This window comes from Rousettus aegyptiacus, unplaced genomic scaffold, assembly GCF_014176215.1.
Source record: "Rousettus aegyptiacus isolate mRouAeg1 unplaced genomic scaffold, mRouAeg1.p scaffold_m13_p_17, whole genome shotgun sequence".
Taxonomy (NCBI): domain Eukaryota; kingdom Metazoa; phylum Chordata; class Mammalia; order Chiroptera; family Pteropodidae; genus Rousettus; species Rousettus aegyptiacus.
Window position 1 is genome coordinate 10,236,764 of NW_023416292.1, and position 19,849 is coordinate 10,256,612.

Consider the following 19,849-nt stretch of genomic DNA (forward strand, 5'->3'; position numbering starts at 1 on the left):
CCCCCTGCCCCATGGGCGCAAGGCGGCTGCAGCCCCTTCTTTGGGGAGGACGGCTGGGCGTGCATCTCGGTGGAGGTGCTCACGGTCTGCCCTAAACTGTTCCACTGCCAGTGTAGACAAGCGCGAACAACGACCCCCTTTAAATACGGCCCCTCTGAAGAATGAAAACCATTTTTAAAGTACACACATTTTCATATAGGACTTAGGCCAAAACACACCCTGGACATGTAAGACGCATCTGAACTACATGCGACCACATAACCCGCCGTGGAAAATTACCCACAATAAAACCAGACTGTCTACAAAACACGGCAGACTTCCTCAGTGTTTCCTATCTCACGCTTTCATCTCTTCTCCCGTATTATCTGGATGTCTCTGCAGAGCGAAGAGCAGCGAAAGGCAAAAGGTAAGTCAGGCTGTGAACGTCAGAGTCCGAGCAGGAGGAATTGCAGGTCTGGAAAACCGTCATCAGGACAGAGGGAGTCGGGCGCTAGAAACCAAAGGGCAAAGGAGGAGGTTTGGCCACAGTGTAGGTCTGTCCCCGAGAGGGAGTGTGTAGAGATGCCCAGAACGACTCACTTCATTATGCTCCAGGCAGTAGATCATCAGCTCGGAGAGGATGACCACGCCGGTCCTCCCCACTCCGGCGCTGCAGTGGACGACGATCGGAGGGTGCCGGTTCTGGGCGCCTTCCAGCATGCTGTTGGTATGGCGACGGACCGACTGGATCTCCTCCAAGTAGGCTGCAAGACAAAATGCTAATCTCATCACCGAAGTCCTACACGGCTTTGCATACGTGTGTGTGTGTGTGTGTGTGTGTGTGTGTGTGTGTGTGTGTGTGTGTCAGGGGGCGGGGAGGGGAACTGAGGGTGAATCTTCTTTTTTTTTTTTTTTAAGTGACAATAATTTACAGTTCTTACAAGACATTAATTATTTGGCTGGTACCCACTGTACAGTCCTGGATCCGGAAAGGACCAGCTGGGAGTCAATTAGTCCATGGGAGAATTTGTTCTTTAAATTAAATAGTTCTTTTTTAAAAATTAAATTCTGTTTTCCCCTCTGCAAATCCCAGAGTCCCCCGAGCAGATGACTCTCGACATTACTTACAGCAATTCCTACTATTAACAGACTGGGATCAGAACACCAGCTAGGTCCCCTTGAAACGCCCGCCTGTCAGAGCCAATTGCTGGTGGGAAGAGTACCCATCTGCCCCTTCTTCTCTCTCCTCGCTGAATGAGTCAATGTCAACCGAGGCTTGACTTCGTTTTCAGATTTTAAAATGGACTCTTTTTTTGGGGGGGGGGGGGGTGTCTGCTTTTCAGCTTGGATTCCATATGGTTATGTGAGTGGTTCAAGATAAGCCCCGCATCTCCCTTTGCATCTCCCTTTACGGAGGCAACATGTGGTGGCAGTGGGGGAGGTGCCCCCCCCAATCCCTTCCAACATCTGCCCCACTCAGCAGGACTGTGCAGGGGTCTGTTCACTGCTTCAATTGGGCACAAGTGAAAAATTACAGCGACGCCATTCTTAATTATTTTTTTTTTCATGATCATGCGTTGGAAGAAAAAAAGGAAAAGTAGACAAATGTAATTCTCTAATAGTCCAAGAACCGGGAAAAGTCCATTAGTAATTGAGGTTTTGTAGTAGCTCTAGCTCAGGGGACAAACAGATTTGAAGATTCTCCACTCTCAGAAAATCTCATCCTAATACAGCAGGGAGCACAAACAAGACCAGGGGAGCCGCTCAAACTGTTGAAGAGGAACAAGTGTGTTCAAACCACCGGAGTTAATTTAAAAGCATCCATTTACATACAGTTAATAAGAACTCCTATCTTCCTTTGTAATCTTATCTAATTACAAAGTAATCTGAAGCAGTTTACCAAAATAAACAAACGATTACTACCAGTACCATCAGCAGTAATGTAAAATGAAACAGAAAACAAAGACGGCCTGAGATAGCCAGATAGAGTTGCCGCTCCTGAGTGTTTACACGAGCGAAATACCGCGCATGGAATTCTCTTTCCAATTTTTCTGCCAGGAGGAAAAATATGGGGTGACTGAGCACTCTCTGTCTGACAAAAGGCAATGTTTTGAGACACGAGACAAAAGTTTTCTTTTGCTAAATTTAAGAAGTAAAAGAAATACTGATCGATAAGGCAGATGCCAACATCAAATGGAGCTTCGTAAAACACAGAAAAAGTGGATTCAAATGAATGTTTTCTCCAGCAATCACATTCATAAAGCTGTAAGTCAGGGAAGGCACCCTGCCGAGGTCCTCTGCAACATGGTGCTCTAGTCCAAACACAGGAAGAGATCTTTTTGCATTCTGAAAAATGTAGACGGCTAACACTTCTAAGATCCCGCTCAGCACACTTGTCCTGAATTCCTGAGAAACGTAAATTAATACATTTATACTGTTTAAAAGTATTCTCTCTCTTTTTTTTTTCAGTAATTTAGATTGCCTTGCCTTCGGTTGGTTCAGATTTAAAAGATATGGCTTTAATTTTAACCACTTTATAAACTCAATCATCAAACCAATCTTACTTTTATTGTTTCTATGTTCTGTGTCTTTGAGAAAATTCCAATCACTCAAATAGCGAGATGACCAGAGAGGAATAAGAAGAATGGTTATGAAGACAGAGTTCTGCAGAGGTCATTGCCTTCCTTATTAATATTTGAGCTACAGGTAACTGTTTGACCCTAGGCAAATCACGAACCCTCTCTAGATCATGCTCCAGTCTTTGATTCTGATCATCTTTCTCTTTTCTACTTGCCATGTCCAACTCCTCCAGTACCATCATCCCTTTCATGGGAAAGACAAGACCAATATCAACGAATAAGTGTACATCGGAATCTTTCTGTTGCCATTTGTGAAGTGTTACCTTTAGGCACTTGAACACCTGTCCTCTCTCTTTTCCCTGAACCCCACCTCCCACTCTAAAGTACACATCAAGATGAAATCAAGGTGCTGACATTATCCAACGTCAAAGTGATGGTCCCTCCGTGATGGTCACAGGGCTCCCACTAGCTGGAGAGTGCTCATCAGAGCGGGAATGGGAATAAATGTGCAGGGAGCCCCAGGGCCTCCTTCCTAGCTGGCTAAGGAAGGAATGGGGGTTCGCTTCACGTGCGGGATGTTTAGGCAACACTGCGGGTCGGGAGGGGGGAGTGGGGGGCGTGCTGCAGCCACCACCCAGCAGCAGATCACAGTGCCGAGCTCCTTCCTGGACCGTAACCGCTGGCCTGGCTTTCTCATGACGCCGCACGTGGCTTTAACCCAGAGACTGTTTCGTCTCTGTGCTCTAAGAGCCTGATCCACCGCCTGGCACATGCTGGGCACACACCCAGCTTCTGGCCTGTCAAATAAAGCACTGCATAAAATCTGGGTGAATTCATTTCTAAGATAACCACATGACATATATATGTGAATGAATCCAAAAATGACCATTTCAGAAACAAGTTAATTTCAATAATTCTTATCATCTTAATCAGTGATAAGAAAGTCCTGATCGAGTTTTACCACTAGAGGGAAATAACATGGCTGTGAGAGCAAAAGTCCATGAAAAATAAAGGTTTTCTAATTTTATTGCTCTGTGGTTTTTTTAATTGTGGTAAAATATACATAACATGCAATTAACCATTTTAGTCATATTTAAGTGTGTAATTCGGTGACACTGAGTATATTCACAATGTTGTATGAACACTTCCACTTTTATAGAACTTTCTCGTCTGAAACAAACTTTTTACCAAACGATAAGTTCCTATTCCCCTTCCCCAACGCCTAGTAACCTCTTTCATACCTGCCATCTCTATGAGGTTGCCTGTTCTGGGTACCTCAATAAAGGGAGTCAGAATATTTGCCCTTTTGTGTCTGGTTTATTTTGGTTGGCATAATGTTTTCAAGGTTCGGACATGTAGCATGTATCAGAATTATTAATTATTAACATGTAGCTAAAAGTCTAAATCAAGGTAGAACCATCTAGTTTACCATGGTTTTAGCTTATTTGCATAAAAAGTAAAGAGACTATGATAAGTGACATGTAGTTGTCTTCTCTGTTCTACATATACTATATGAAGGGACATATACTTTAATGTCATATTATCAACACTTAAGAGAAAGGACCTTTCTTTCTATTTCATCTCCAAAAGGTAAGCCCACTGATACAGTTGGTAAAACCCCAACCGGGAAGGAAAAACTTACACAAAAATCCTTGGACATCCTCTGGGCAGCCGTGATCTGGCCAGTCAGTATATTGCAAATGCCACACCGTCCTTTCCTGCCCAGACAAAAGGTGCTTGACCTTCAAGCCTGTGGTTGCATAGCAACCGGAGTCTGTTCGGAACTTTGTGGTGACCTTGAACTTGCCATAGGTAGCTGAGCTGTGCTTTGAACCCAGTTTGGGCCAGTATCGGTGGCTCTTAGTTCGTCCGCCCTCCTGAATCACACACACAAAGGCAAAATTAGAAATAAGTTATGGGAAGGAAGCTCTTATCCTCTTAATCTTAAAATCTCTGAGGACAGAGGAAAATGTGAATAGCTTCTAAGTCACTAACTTAGCAGCGCTATGCAGTGTCTATCACAGAGCAGATAATACACATCTCAGCTAAGATCATTAACACATACAACGGAAGTTACAGCAATAGAAGATGTAAAGATTCACAACTGAGCCGCAGTTGAATGTTAAGGAGAAGAGCAGCGCGAAGTCCAGGGACAGGAGCAGCTTGACGCGTTTGAGAAACAGAGGTCTCCAGCGTGGCCGGGCTGCAGTCCGGCGAGTGTGGAGAGGGCGGTGAGGAGAGCGGGAGGCCTCCTGGTCCACTGTGGGGAGTCTGGACTTCCCTCCGTGGACTGGGAAGCCGTCCAAAGGGGATGGAGTGCCCTCAGGCAGGGGAGTGGCAGATTCTAGTACACATTCTCGGTCACGCTCTGCATTTCTGATGTCTAGCCCACACTGACTCCTGTCTCTGTCGTCTAGTGTCAATCTCACATTTTTTCGGCCCGATGTGTCTGTGTTAGTTCATTCAACCAGTGAAGCAGAGAACAGGGTATATCACCTTTCCCTCTCCGTTAATTTCATAATCTTTTTGGAGGATATGCATTCCAAACCTTTACACGACAGGGTCTATTTTTAAAGTCTGCACAGTTTTAAAACCACTGGAGTGGGTGTGGAGGAGGCGGTGGCTAAGAGGGGGACCCAGGGCAGTGAGCAGGGGGAGACAGGTTGAACTGAGGGAGTGGGTGGCCAGCGCTGTGGGGACCTGCTCCTTAGAGAAGCCCTGATGGCTAGTAGCCCACTTACAAAGCAACACATCTGGAGGTGATACAAATAACTTTGCCTTGATTTATTTGGCTGAATTGAGACTTCTTAAGTGTGAGACATGTTTGTCTCCTTTATTCACCAATCCCGTGAAAGAAGGTTTACCCGAGGCCTTGAATTTATATTACTGCTGAGTATCTAAATCAATACAAACTTAAAGAGGCTGTTAGCCTCTGGCTGCCTCACAGATGACTAGACTTTGTGTTCATAAGACTGGCCTCCTCCTTCACTCAAGTTTCAGCTTAAATCCCACATCCTCAGAGGGCTTTGGGCTGCCCAACTGATCTAAAGTTGTAGACCCCCAGTCACTCTGTCCCATTGCCTAGTCCTGTTTTCTCCATGGCACTGACCACTACCTGAGCTTGCTTTATGTGTTCACTTTTTACCATCTTTCCCCTAGGATGTAAGCTCTTTGGGGACAGGAATCACCTGTCTTGTTTAGCACTGGGCCCCAGACTTAGCGCACCTGCTACGCTGCATTAAGTTGAATGAATCTCTTACAGTGATGCAATTCCATAAGGTGATTAAGACTTTATCCTAAAGATTTTAGGAGAATTTACTCTTTGTGGAAAGGTCAAATTGAAGGGCAGCCCAGAGAAGTGCGCCTGACTTTAGAGAGCCCGAAGTCCCTTTCACCGCTATCTGCTAATGGGCTATTCCGGACACCGACTGCCTGCTCAGAACAGTCAGTGAAGGAAATATGAACTTTTTTTTTTCCCAGTTCTTTCTGTTCCTCACCTTTTTAAAAATTGTTAACAAAAGAGTATGCAATGCCATAGATATTGGTAAAAAACAGATGAAGCTACTAGTCCCTTAAATGACTTTGAAATATCAGTTAACATTTAATGAAAAGATTCAAAGGAAGTGGTAAAAATAAAAAATTGAGAATGTGACAAGAAACAAAATGTCTTTCCCCCAAGACAGCAAGCTAGACCGACTGGTGGCGTATGCCCATCTTCGTGACACCACCCAGAGCTCTCTAGTTACCACGGAAAAACTATGTTTGACTTGGCAAGGGAAGAAAAAGATTTTTTTTTTCTCTCCCCAAAGGATAAAGATCTCTACAGGAACAACCGCTTCTGGTCCCCTTTCAGCCTTTCAGCTAATAAGCGTGATGGCAGGTAAGGGGGCCATGCCCGGGGTAGGGAGTCTGTGCCGATTGACCCGGAGCAGCCCGAAGTCCTCAAATTCCAGAGGACAGATTATGGCTTTGTTTGGCCCGCAAAAGTGGCCTGACTGCACTGAAGTTGGTTCTTGTTTGTTTATTTGACTTTAGTTCGTGGTGATGCAGGGAAAAGAGTTAGAAGCTGATGGAAACGGGAAGCCGAGATGCGTTATCTTCGGAAAACGAAACAGGTCTCGGTGGGAGTCGGAAGGGAAAACATGCGCATGCCGGAGAGAGAAGGGTTTGCAGAGAAACGGTGCTGCAGCAGAGGGCAGAGCAGCGCGGCCGCGGAGCATCTTCCGGCCACGCCAACCCCCCCCCCGCCCCCCCCACTCCCTCGCGACCAGGAGGCTGCGCGGCCACTCCCCTTACCTCCTCTGCGGTGACCATGGCGATCACGTTTGCTCCCTGCTCCCACACCATCTGCCAGAAGTCGTGGCACGTGTGTGGCAGGGGCCCCTGGGTGGCTATGTAGTGCCATTCCGCCCCACCGACCACCACCTGGAAACCAAGGAAAGCACCGGTGAACGAACCCCAAACCCAGGTCGGAATTTCCTGCTGACCATGGGTCCATTTTTAATCCACCTGAAAACCTTGGATAATATATTTTTGGCCAAATTGGTCAGTGCCACTCTCAATGCAGAAGGCTAGTGACACAGTGTCATGTGAAAATGTTATTAAAACATACCTAATCTTTTTTTTCTTGTCTGCAACCCATAGCAATTAGGTACAAAGCAGGAATATTAAAAACATGTATATACTTAGACATCCACACATAGACACACTGTTACCTGAATATGTGTGCGCATAACCTAACAGAACTTGTTACAGAAATAATAGTTACGCTTACTATGTGCAATGCACTCCAATAATTTCCATCCTTTTCTCTATTCTAGTTTATTTCATTAAAAAAAAACAAACAAAAAAAAACTGGTCCTGACTACTACATGGATTGTATACCCCACTACTATGGTTGGGACCCCCAGTTTGAGAAACAAGGCTCGATGGCATCCACTTAAACAGTAAAATAGTCTACCATGGAATAATCTCTTTGGGAGCGATGCTTTCTACCGTTAACCTGACGTCAAAGGTGTTCCAGACGCCCACTGCACCCGCCACGCTGTTGTGCATACGGCAGAGACGTCACTTAAGTCAACGAGATACGATATTTTGTCATTAACGTCCCCTTGGCAGTACCACAGCATCCAAGTGAACTTTTTGCACAGTTTGAGATAATACGATGATTACTGCACGTGGCTCAGGGCGACCTTGGGAGGAGAATTATGTTGCTCCCAATGTCAGTGGCAGAGAATCACAAAGAAGAAGTTGCCCCTGATTGAAGGGCTGAGGGCCCTGCGATCAGGGTAGAATGGTGGCCTTCAGGGAGAATTATTCTGTGGCCCTTCCACTCCTGTGCCTTACTGGTACAAAGTCAGGCCCCCTTAAACATCCACGGGCGCAGAACAGAGCTCTACAGCTAGTTCTAGGAGCAACGAAGTGATCACTGTTTGAAACTTTTCCCCCTCATTTACTTTATGAAACTATATACTAACTTGGTTCGAATAAAAACAACGTCGGTTATTTTCCCATTACGCAAGGCATAGTTAGGTCAGAGCTGGCAGGCAAAATTCACATTCCGAGTACTGGTGAAAGATAACGTTCATATATTTGCTGGCTGGCTAGGAGTTTGGTTTATCTGTGGAGTTGTGATTTTAAACATTAGCCTTTCTGGCGCCCAACATATAGGAACCGTAAATACTTTCAGAGTATTCTGCTGCCTGGGGCCTTTTAGCAAAGTCCAAATATTGACAGGAGGATATTAAAAACTGCATTAAAAACACAACAACTCATGCTCCCGAGGTAGATTTCACAGATGTGATTCCACCTCTGGAGCAGATAAATCTCTGTTCTGTGCTAACGGCTGCTTGGAATCCAGGGAGAAAACATTGGCAAGATACACAGCTCCACTCCAAACACGCGGACAAGTTCTTGCAAGCTCTGTGGGTCTATTAAACGCACCCATGTCTAACCCGGATCCACAAGATGAAATGTGGGCCTTGGAGAACACTGAGGAAGAGAATGCTTCTGCTAACTGCACTCGATGGGCGGAGGCCGATGCCGAGTGACAGCTTTTTCTAGAGAGCAGATGGAAAATGGTAGAGGGGATCTGGCCAAAAGAAGATGATTGTATAATATAGCGATGTAAGATTTTCACAGATACTCTATCAAGCAGCAGCTGCGTGAGTTGCGTCTTTGCTTGACTACATTATTTTGGCCACGTTTCGTTATCTATGCTAAGCCCATGAAACTCACCATTGTCAGTCTACTTAAGACTTTGCTGGGGTTCGTTTTTTTATTGTCTTCATTCTCACTCTCGAAAATAAGAGAAAAATACACAACACGAACCCTAACAGTGCTCTTTCGTATTTTATTTGACAGTACTTTCTGATACTCAAAGATATGTCTCTGCTCTGTGAACAAAAACAATACCCCGTACAGTATATTTTCTTATTTTGTATCAAAACTGTCCTACCTGATGTATGTGCCAGACATCGATTATATTTTGGAGGCTCAAAGGGGCCCTAGCAAGAAGTCGGCTACAGTTGAAAAGTCCAATGAAGAAAGGAAATAACTCTGGACAAAGCCAGAAATGGGTGTCGAAGGTTATTGATCATAATAGATGGCCATCCTGAGAACCCGTACTATTTAAAAACATCCTGTGGCACGTAGTCAGCAGTAATGTAATGGCTGTGTGTGGAGCCACACGGGTGACAGAGTAATCATAAACTATGTAAGTGTCCAACCAATGTACTCTATACTTGAAACTAAAAAAGTAAGCTAATGCAAAAAATAAAAACCCATCCTGTAACAATCCTTTAAAACCAATAAATTAATAAATTTTTCTATTTCAGAGGGCAGAGCAAATGGTGACATTTTAAACAAATTATGTTCTGTTATTAGGGACACTGAAGTATGTAAGATATTTAGGAAATATTTAACTATACGTACGCATGTATCCATAACTAAATTCTAACGGGTGGAGCAAAGCTGACTAATTTTAAAGTCCATGAAATTTTCGGATGTAAGATTGGAAGCCTCTAAAAATATTAATAAAAATTTAATGACACTCATGCATTGAATAATGTGGCCAAATCCTGCATGATTCACTATCAATTGGATCTCCGTGGTTTGTGTTTAAATTAGTCCACTCTGCTAAATACCACGCGAGTTCGAGACTTCGGCTGTCACATGCACCACCTGCAGTATTACAAGGGAGAATGGGCACGTTTCTGTTGCCCTTAAATATCACAAAAACATCAATGACAGCAAGACAATGAATGCCCGAGACTTCCAAAGCCTCCATCATCTGCTAATTATAAACTGAAAAATGATGACCCTCGGCTTTTCCTGAGAGTTTCTGGGAAAGTTGTACACCACAGAAAGAAGAAAAAAATTAAGCCCTCTGTAAGGAGGAAGCTTCAGAAATAGCTGGCCTGAGTTTTTCCCCGAGACTCCTGGGCTTCCTTCTCTCTGTGGTTATAGCCATGCCCCTCTAGTTGACGAAGAAAAGCCCAGAAGTTCAAAAACATTCCTTCGGGCTCTGGGGACAAGCCAAGATGCACAGTGGCAGCCGCCTGACCTACATTACTTTTTCTCCCAGCATTTTTACCTTTAACCCAGCCGCCTTCCCCAGAGCTTCCCAGCCCACTCCCCAGCTTACCCGGATGTGGGAGGCATTAATGTAACCTGTGTTATTCTCTTTGGTTGGGATCAGCTCTACTCGATTGTCCTCGTAGGGGACCACTTCGCGGATCCGGCTGCGCTCAGCATTTTCTGGCAGAGCCGCTGTGCTGAAGACGCCATTTGCCTTTTTCTTTGGAATCTGCTCATACTCCGTGAACACCATTCCCTCTTCCAGTTTCTTCTTCAGGGTTCTGAACTGCAGCAGAAACGCATCTTCAGCTCACTGCGTTATCTTAACCAAAAACTCCCAGACAATCACCAGATTTCTTTAAATATCTATGGTGATAGTGTCAATAAGTAGTTTCATCACGTACCACTAATGCCCGAGTCTCTCCATTAACCATATCACTAGTTTCTCTTGTCTAATAACCAGTTTCTTTCTCACTCACACCTGGAATAGATTAAGTCTGCAAGACGAGGCAAGAGTTGAAGTTCAAAATCTGGTGTTTTTGTGAACACCTCTGTTTCAAGTCTTGGCGATAAGCAGAAGTTACTGTTAATTACCCAAACATCTTTTTCTCTACTTATGCAGCCCATCCTTTTTACTGAACTAAATTTTCAGATGATACTGGTACACAATCCCGTAGTTCTGAGGATTAACAACACCCCCACCCCCCCACCCTGGTCCCGTTTCATTTTTCACATGGCCAAACCACTAAGTACAATAATGTGATATTAATTAGATCGAATAATCCCTCCGAAGTCCCTTCTGGCTTCAGAAACATCCTAGTACTTCCTAGGTGCTGGGGGAGGACCTAAAACCCGGACGTTAACAGCACTCCAAACCTGTTGCTTTAGCCTCTGGTAGCAATTTCAGGAACTAAAAGAATACCTTTCCTCACTTCGAAAACACTGACATGCAGCTTAAACAGCGTATTAAGAGAATTCCAAAAATGCCTGGGTAAAATGCTCGCTTCCTAATAAATGGGAACCGTTCGCAAAAATCACAGAAATTGAACGCTATGGCAGTTGTTTAACTTTCTCATTTTGCCAAAAAAAAAAAGGGGGGGCCCTCAAAACTGAGTGACTTGAGAAGGCCACATGGCTGGTGAGGGGCTGGTCTCCTTAGGCGGGCATCACTGCCCTGACCTGCCAGAGAAACATCAGATGCTGGAAAGGACCAGTTTAATACAGCACAGAGCAGGTCTTGCTAATCTCAAACTGAAGAATTAATTCATCAAACAAACCTCAGGGCTGGCATGTTCGGGCAAGGAGGGTTGGTGTGGAATCCTGAGAGCACAGAGAATGAATCACATGTCTGACAAGCCCGGCACTTACCCTCTCGTCCATGGGAACTCGTGTGCCATCAACGCGACTCTCTTCCCGCCCCGAGACCCGAGCGACCGAGAGTCCATTCAACGCTGCCAACATCAGTGGCCTCTTCTGTGCCTCCAGGCCTGCCATCTTCTGCTTCTCTAGATTCTTGTGGCAAGAAAAGGCATGTTCTCATTGTTTATAATACCAGGAGAATGCTGGAATGCGTTTTAATCTCCCGAAATCTCTAACTCCCCAGCCAAGGAATGCAGACAATCACTATTAGTAGGGCGAATTCAAACACGGCCCTTCCCATTAATTCCCACTGTGCCTGAGGAAGCCAGGGCTCCCGAGTTTTTATTTAAAAGTGGATGAATAAGTGAACAAACAAACAAACAAACAAACAAGAGCAAAGACTCCATTCGAACACAACCCTCCACAGCGGGTCAGGGCCGGGGGTGGATCACACACGCAAAAAGCAGTGTACAAGCAAGACTCTGGGGGAAGATGCGGGCTAAAGGAAGACAGGGCTCCGGAAAGAGAAAGTGTTTCATGAATAATCTGATCCAATCACAACGGAGGTCCTTTTCCACAGATTAAAGAGTCGAAAAAACGACAACAACAACAAAATTGATGCATTGTTAAGAGATCTGGATACATAAATCGTAGAGGAAACCCCGCTCTAGTTACTATTCTAGCATGGAAGATAACCATCCTGAATTGAATCTCTGGTCCCTGAAGTATCACCCCCAGAATGAGGGCTGACGCGGTTTAGCCAGCTCACTAACACCAAAGCCTGGGGCCATGTGAGATGGAGGACCCGCCAGGCATCCCTTCCCGCTTCACGTAGAGGAACAGAGAATAAAGGCGTTGGCCTTCGCTGACCATGGTGGGATGTCGCTCGTGTGGGGGAACATGCATCTGGGGGTGCAGTGGACCACTCGGGGAAAGTTCTGGATGTTAGCACCTGACCCTCGACTGTGGCTTTTTGACGCCTCTCTGTCCTCGCCTGTGCCCACACTCTGACCCGTCAGGGTCCTGGCCATAAGGTCTGCTGCTGTATGTGCGTCATGCCCCCTCAACCGACGGAGGCGCGAAAAAAATCTCCTTTTCCTCACTTCAGGCAACCCCGTTAGAGCATTTCCCCAAAGTCATTTTGTCTTAGAGGTCGGAGGAACAGAAGGACTTCACGAAGCATACAAACAGATGAGTTTTACAACACTTAGGATTTTGATCCAAACAGGAGCGAATCCAGTTTGCGGATTCCTTTGGCTGTCACAGGCATCACCTTATCACTGGTTTTCTTTTCAAGCCTTTGGGTATCTTTCCCCCTTTGTCTATCGTTTATAAGTTGACTCCCCCAGAGATGTGTCTTGATAGCCACGGCGTTTGCAGATGACGCAGAGCGAGCGTGCTCTTCTAACCGTGGGTGCAGATGGCACCGGTGGGGTGAGGGGGCCCATGTGGGGCATCACACTCCCACACGGCCCCCTCACCCCACCGGTGCCATCTGCAGTCTGAATGGAGCCCTGGCCTTTGTGAGTGATGCTGCCCTTACATGCTTTCTCCAGCGACAGGGCCGACCCACCAGACAGACAAAAGGAGCATCTCAGAGGAGGATTAACTGTGACGAAGTGAGAAAAGGACCTATGAACTTTGGGTGAAAGGTGTAATACTCTTAAGAATGCTGGCCCTGGTTTCTCCATTCCAGGCAGATTTTGAAGGGTTTGAATTTAATGCTTTTGGTGTGTGTGTGTTTGTTTGTTTGTTAATTTGCTTTTGTGAGGGAGAATCCCCTCACCCTCCCCTTCTCCCTTTAGCTGGGAATCTCCTTCACCCCTCTGCAAAGTTTTGAGAAAGCAATAATTTGGGGAAAACAGTCCCGAGTCCTCCCGCTTCCTTCTCACCTGCACCAGGAGGTGACTCTAACTGCATCTATGACAAAAAGTCACAAACTTGTCTTTCTCAGGAAAGGATTACTACTTCCTACTGAGAACTGACGCCCCAGTGATGAACTATTTCTCTTAGCTCCTTCTCACTCATCACCCTAACGGCTCATTACCAGGGATTAAAAAGATAATAATAATAATAATTCAAAGATCTGATTTGGCCTTTTCTCTTCACTGTGGACCATTCTGGGTCAGGGGAGCTACAAATAGTGAAGTGTCCTCAAGGCAGCGGGAGGAGCCAGCGGGAGGAGCTACCAAGATAGCTGGCCTGAATCATCAATCAAATAGACACTCAGCTCCAGAATTACCCAGAGTTGGCTGCAGGGCAAATTCTCACCATACCTGTCCCCCTCCAGGTCCCCCTGGGTTAAATTTTCTCATTGTTCTCTTACCCTCCAGAGGCCCTCTTCTCCTCCATTCCTAGCAAAGCAGGCAGAGGGAAGGCAGAGAAGCATCTGAGATGTGGAGAGGGCACTGGGGTGAGTTTCTTCATAAAAAAATAAATAAATAAATGAATAGGTGCAGAGCCATCCCAAGCCTCAGAGCCACTGGTGCTGTGGCCATCTTGCCTGGCACACTGGTTCACTGAAGAACCTCCTGCACCTGCTATGAGGCCAGGACATCGGCCTAGGGTAGCGGTCCTGGAACTCCAGGGTGCACAGGACTTTGGGGAAAAAAGTCAACGGGGAGGATGAGGTAGGAGGGATGGGGTAATGATGTTCCAGACTACAAGTTAAGGGGTAAAATCGGGTATCCACTCTCATCCACGCGGATGGGATAGGAGAGCATGTGGGAAAAACAGCAGAAATCGCCTTGCTCCTTCGTGATAACGGGGAGCTCTGGTAAGGAACCAATGCCGTGAATTTGCCTACTGCTTTTGTTTAGTACAGAAGTGGACGAATCTGACCAAAATGAGGCCATGAGACCACGTGTGCATCAATCAATATGGAGTCAGCAATATGCTTAGTTGTATCAAAGGGGCCTGGGGCCAAGATGTGCTGAAAATCCCTTTCTCCCAATGAATTACTTTCTCCACGCTGGGAAAGCGCTCCCCCGAGGTGCCTGCCTCTACATTTCATTCCACATCACTTTTATTTGTTAGGGGCCCAAGCCCCTCATTCGCAATTTCCCTCTAGGTTTGCAGGAAGTGGAAAGAGTTACATCTGCAAGGAATTCTTAGCATTACTCAACCGATGGCCAAAATCGGGAGGCTGAGAATGTGCTTACGGTTTGTCTAAAGTAATAACGTTGTTACGGATTAGATGCCTGAACCCAGGGACACGGCTTCCTCAAAATGCCGGCCTTCTTTTCAGGTTGTTTTCCACCGGAAGTGTCAGGGTGACTTATAAACGAAGGAAGTGTAACGAACTCCGTCGAAGTGAGTTTTAAGCTACAACTGTTCTGGAAACCTAATATCGGCCTGGCTCCCTTAGGGGAGAGTCATGGTGCCTGCAGAGAGGTCAATCTAGGTTGCATTCGTTAGAATAAAATGATTTTTTTGGTTCTTAAAGGAATGAAAAGTTCCGGGACACGCAGCAATGCATTCTGAAATCATCTGTGAGCGAGAACTCACTTCGCTGTTCAGGGCAGACTTAGTGCTGCTCACTCCCGCTCTGACCACAGAATGGGTCTTCCAGGCGGTACATGCTCTGAAGCAGCGTTAGTTTATGTGGAATGGCAGGCACCCTCCAATGTAATAAGTGTGCACGTGGATGTATATGTAGTCGCAAGTGTACATTCACACACGTGGATCTGAATTCTTGAAAGACTAAGCTTAACGGGGAGTTGACACTCAATGATAAACTTCCAAGTTCACTGTCATCGTCTTGGCTTTGTGTTAAACACCTACTGAAAAAACATCTGAAAATAAACCTGGACACATCGTGGTCCGGAAAACGTTGGCGAGTCATCCTGACATACAGACCTACACAGAAATCTGTGCTCTAAAGGGATGTTGCTCTTTTAATACCTAATTGGGTATTAAAAAAAGAAAAAAGAAAAAAAAGGCTTTATAGTCAGAAAAAAACAAAATACCAAGAGGTGTAGGAAGGTAAGCTCGTAGCAGCTCACGCAATAGGATGTTTGAGCCCGAAAAGAGAGCAAATGCTGGCCTGGGACCTCGGCAACCGGTAACATCCCGACTCCATCACTGCGCTTTGCACCAAAGACCTATTGGAACCTCCGAATGAGCATGGAAGATTTACTTGAAGCAGCAAACACCACATTTCTTGACATGACATACTACCTGGCTAAACACCAAGGGATGCTTTAAATCCCTCGCACGCCGAGTAAGCCTCGCACTTCTTCAGTGTCTAACGTGTGCACACTGAACGAATCACGGACAAGGGACGGAGGAGGCCACTGGGGGGAGATCAGTGTGCGTGAGTGTCCTGCCAAACGCCGCGGGCGAGGGAGACGCTTACCCTGATCATCATCTCTCTTTCTATGATGCTGTCCTCCAGCGAAAACATTTCGGACACAGGTCTCTCCTTCACGGGCTCTTTCTTGACCCGCTCCTTCACGCTCGTCAGGTCGGGTTCTGAGATGGACGGACCGAGAGAGGCCCCGTTGACGGCCGGCTGGTCAGCGCGGGAGACGCTGATGGCCTTGGCGGGCCCGTGTCGCAGCACCCTGGCTCTCGCGATGGCAGGGGGATGGCCAACCTGGTCCTGCCTCAGCGCCCCGTTGCTCACGCTCTTCCTCGGGCCCGGGTACTCGGGCGGGGGCTTGTTCGGAATGCGGGCTAGGGCCGCCTGCAGCTGGGCGCTGTACCCCATCTTCTCGCGGAGCCCGGGGATCTGGGGCGCCGGCTCCGCAGCCTCCTCCTCCTCCTCGCTCTCACTGCTGTGGATCAGCATCGTGGCGTCGGAGAGCGTCTTCTTGTGGTGATACTGGGGCAGCTGCGGGACCTCGTGGCCCCCCGGCGCCTCCTTGGGCGGGCCCTGCTCCCGCAGCGTGTTGCGGCGCGCCACGGGGATGTTGAGCGACTTGAGCGTCATCGCCTCCATGCCCCGCACCATGCTGCTCATCACCTCCAGGCTGTGGCGCTTGTTGACCGTGCCGTGGTGCTTGCTGGCCGTGAGGGGCTCGCTCACTTCCTGCAAGGACTGATGCACCACCGGGGAGCTGTCCTCCTGGAAGGTCTTCACCGACAGCTGCACTTTGCGGGTCACCAGGTCGGGACTGCTGCCGCTGACATACTTGTGGCGGTGGCTGGCGAGGTCTGGGGTGCTGGTGGCAGGGCGGGGCCGGGGGTAGGGGGGCGGCGGCCTGAAGAGATAGTTTTTGAGCATGTGGGCCGTGTTGTAGTGATGGGTGCCTTGGAGCTGCATGTTGGCCAGCTCCGGGGTGCTGACCGTGTGTGAGATGGCGCTCGCCCCCGGCTTGCTGGGCACCGAATGACTCTTTGGGTTCATCTGGTCGGATGGACCAATAAGTTTGTTACCGTAGCCCCCCTGTGGCCCGTAAGGGACAGTGTAGGGGTGCCTCTCCCGCATCTCGGGCTGGCTGTACACCAGATCCTCTGGCTGGTTGTAGGCGTGGGTGTTGATGATGTTGAGATTTCGCAGAGACTGGCTCTGGCTGTCCATGCGCACGACCCCCCTCTTCATCTGGCGCATGACCGTCTCGTAGTCGGGGGTCGGCCGGTAAGACGGCACGATGATGGCGCTGTGCCGGTGGCTCGGGATGTAGTCGGCCCGCATGATGTCGCTCCCGGGGATACTGAGGTTGGAGGACACGGGGGACGCCTGGATGAAACTCTGGGAGCAGTTCAGGGAGTTGACGCTGTGGACGCTGCACACGCTGCCGTTGGTGATGGTGCCGTTCAAGTAATTTAGGTCCAGGCTGTTGTGGGAGTTGCAGTAGAAGGCGTCCTCGTTGCCATGGAAAATGCTGTCTACGAGAAGACAAACACAGGCCCGTGAACCTCCAGGCGACCCTGCTTCAAGGAAGTGCATCCTCACAGTCGGGGGGCGGGGGGTGGGAGGGGGGTGACTGTTAATCTAGAGAAGTCCTTAAAAGTACAAGCCCGTGGTCTCTGCCCACGCAGTCCATATCTACAAAATGGCAGCAATAGTAGCACTTATCTCATAGGCTTATTTCCAGGATTAAGTGAAACAATACACTGCAGGTGCTTAAGGAGAGGAACTGCTCTATAAATGTTAGTTGTTATTCTAATAACTATTGAAATGACTTTTTTTTACCCATTTTGTACGGGACTTAAAACGCAGGAATAAAACAGTTTCCCTTCTCTGGGGCAATCACAAGTGGAGAGAGAAAGGGGCTGGCGGGAGGGATGAGGAGCAACGGCTAAAATAACGCGATGAGGTTATTTGCGTATTTCTTCCAACTATTCTGGACACCTGTATCCTCTGCCACCATGAAAACCTGACTGACTGTTCCAGGGTGCTTTGATATTGGCAGAGAGGGTGGAGAGCCCTCCGCCGGGCTCAGCTGTCACTCTCTCTTCCCTCGGCCCACTTATGAGAGGGGGGAGAGAAGAACTTGCTCACTGACTTTCCCCAAATCCCTTCGCGGCCAATTCGAAGCAAACTTTTTTTGTCAGGCGTAAACGACCGTCTATGCCTTTTACACAGCAGAGCTGTTGCCTCTGCTGCCATTTGGATAACGAAAAGACTAAAAATGAAGGCATCGCTGTCATCTAAAAAAAAAAAAAAAAAGTCTTTCCTCAACCCCATACTCCACATTTTGTCGTCAGAAGGGAAACCGGCCAGCCAGAGTTACCTTGCGAAGTGTGCGTTTCCGAGAAGTGTTCGCCACACTGGACGTGCATGGGAGGCAAGATATACGGCTGCTGCCGCGGCTGAAACAGAGAACACAGCGCAGGTGGGCGAGGCCCGCACGAGGGGCTGTCGCGTCCCAGGGAGGACCGGCCCGTCCCTCAGTCACGCCCGCCGGGAAGCACACGCGGCGGCTCTGCCTGTCTACCCTTGACCCGGCCCTCTCTATTCGTCTGTACCCCCCACCTCATCCCCAAGTTTAGGACTGGCGAAACAAGAAGGGAAGGATAAGGAGGCTGGTCCAAGGCGAGAAAAGGAAAGAGGCTATAATGAACATGGACGGACGTATCTATTTATAGTCTATGTTCTTATACTCTTGCAAAGCTCCCAATGCCTTTTAAAGGGAATAATATAGAACACGTGTAATTCCTACATCCCACCCAACAATTAATAAGGGGAACCATGTTTCACTCTGTTCAAAATTGGCTCCCCCCTGGAGCCACAAGCTTGTGGACATCATTGTAGCTCCACCGATGACACCAGTTCACTAGCCTCGAACAGAGACGGGGTAGTGTTAAGCTGGGCCCACTTGCAGATTTATATAGAAATCCGAAATGTGATTCACGACAATGGCTGTGTAGTTCTCAAGGCCACGTACTGACCCTCTCAGTGCAGGACCAAACGTGGAAGAGCCTTGCAGAGGATCCAGTTCAACCGCCCACCTCTTCAGGAAGAGTCTTTTCCATAAGACTCTTAAAAATGGCCATTTAGACTCAATCTGAATCACTTCCTGTTGCAGAGGAGGGTAAAACTTTTCCAGAACAACAACAAAAAAATGCTTAGATGGGTTCAATATTTGGTAAGACAACAAAGGAAATATGATTAGTCACTAATGTGATCCAGAGAAAGTCATTAAACCTCAGTAGGTCTCAGCTTCCTGTCAATCAAATCAAGCCTCCTTCCTCTCCCTACCTCAAACATGATCTATTTTATTTAGACATCGATGTTCCAGGTGAGAGTTTGCTTGAATAAATAGTTTCGATGCTAAAAAATGTTAAACTTGTAAGTCACCAAACAGAATGATCTCTTACATTTCTATTTGATTATTTTAAAATTAGCCTTAGAGATATTAGTTGAAATGTAACTGCTTTAGGAGAGAAGCTGAGATCAAGCCAAAGGCACCCAAAGCCAGCAGGGGTCACACTTTCTCAGGATCCCTCAACAGAAGAACTCCCCAGAGTCTGAAGCTGGATAAGTAACTCATCTACCATTGCCTCTGCTATCAATAATGCTTTGGCATCAAAAGGGCAAATAAAGAAGGTAATGAAGACGAAAGACCCCAAAATTTAAAAAAATCAGGGGAGAATAAGTAATGAATTGAAGTTAATCCAAGAAAGTCGTTCAGGATACCAATGAAAAGGTACTCTAATAGCTCTCCCACATATTCCCAAATCTCCCTTTGGCTGGTTTTTGAGGAACGATTTAAAAATATTTTTCCTCTTCTTGGTAATATATAATTCAACTCAATTTTTCCATGGCAGAACGGCCATTTTTGAGGCTTAAAAAAAAAAAAAAAGAAAAAGAAGTGGGGAAGGATTCGTGCAAGGGAACAGAAGTACACGACAAGGCAAAGTGGCTCACTGCCTTCTCTTGCTATATAAAAAAAAAAAAAATCCAA

The 19,849-nt window shown here is 47.1% G+C and overlaps 1 protein-coding gene across 3 annotated transcripts in view; it reads right to left on the bottom strand.

Annotated features, from left to right (window-relative positions):
* PTPN14 (protein tyrosine phosphatase non-receptor type 14) overlaps positions 1 to 19,849 on the bottom strand; it is a 146,968-nt gene that overhangs the window by 11,527 nt on the left and 115,592 nt on the right. For all 3 annotated transcript variants that reach the window (XM_016166469.2, XM_016166468.2, XM_036234498.1), the window contains 7 exons: positions 18,176 to 18,254; positions 15,853 to 17,327; positions 11,505 to 11,648; positions 10,204 to 10,422; positions 6,855 to 6,983; positions 4,201 to 4,435; positions 580 to 743 (listed from right to left, as the gene is read on the bottom strand). In XM_016166469.2, coding sequence (XP_016021955.2) covers positions 580 to 743; positions 4,201 to 4,435; positions 6,855 to 6,983; positions 10,204 to 10,422; positions 11,505 to 11,648; positions 15,853 to 17,327; positions 18,176 to 18,254 — 2,445 coding nt within the window. The remainder of the gene's footprint in view (positions 1 to 579; positions 744 to 4,200; positions 4,436 to 6,854; positions 6,984 to 10,203; positions 10,423 to 11,504; positions 11,649 to 15,852; positions 17,328 to 18,175; positions 18,255 to 19,849) is intronic.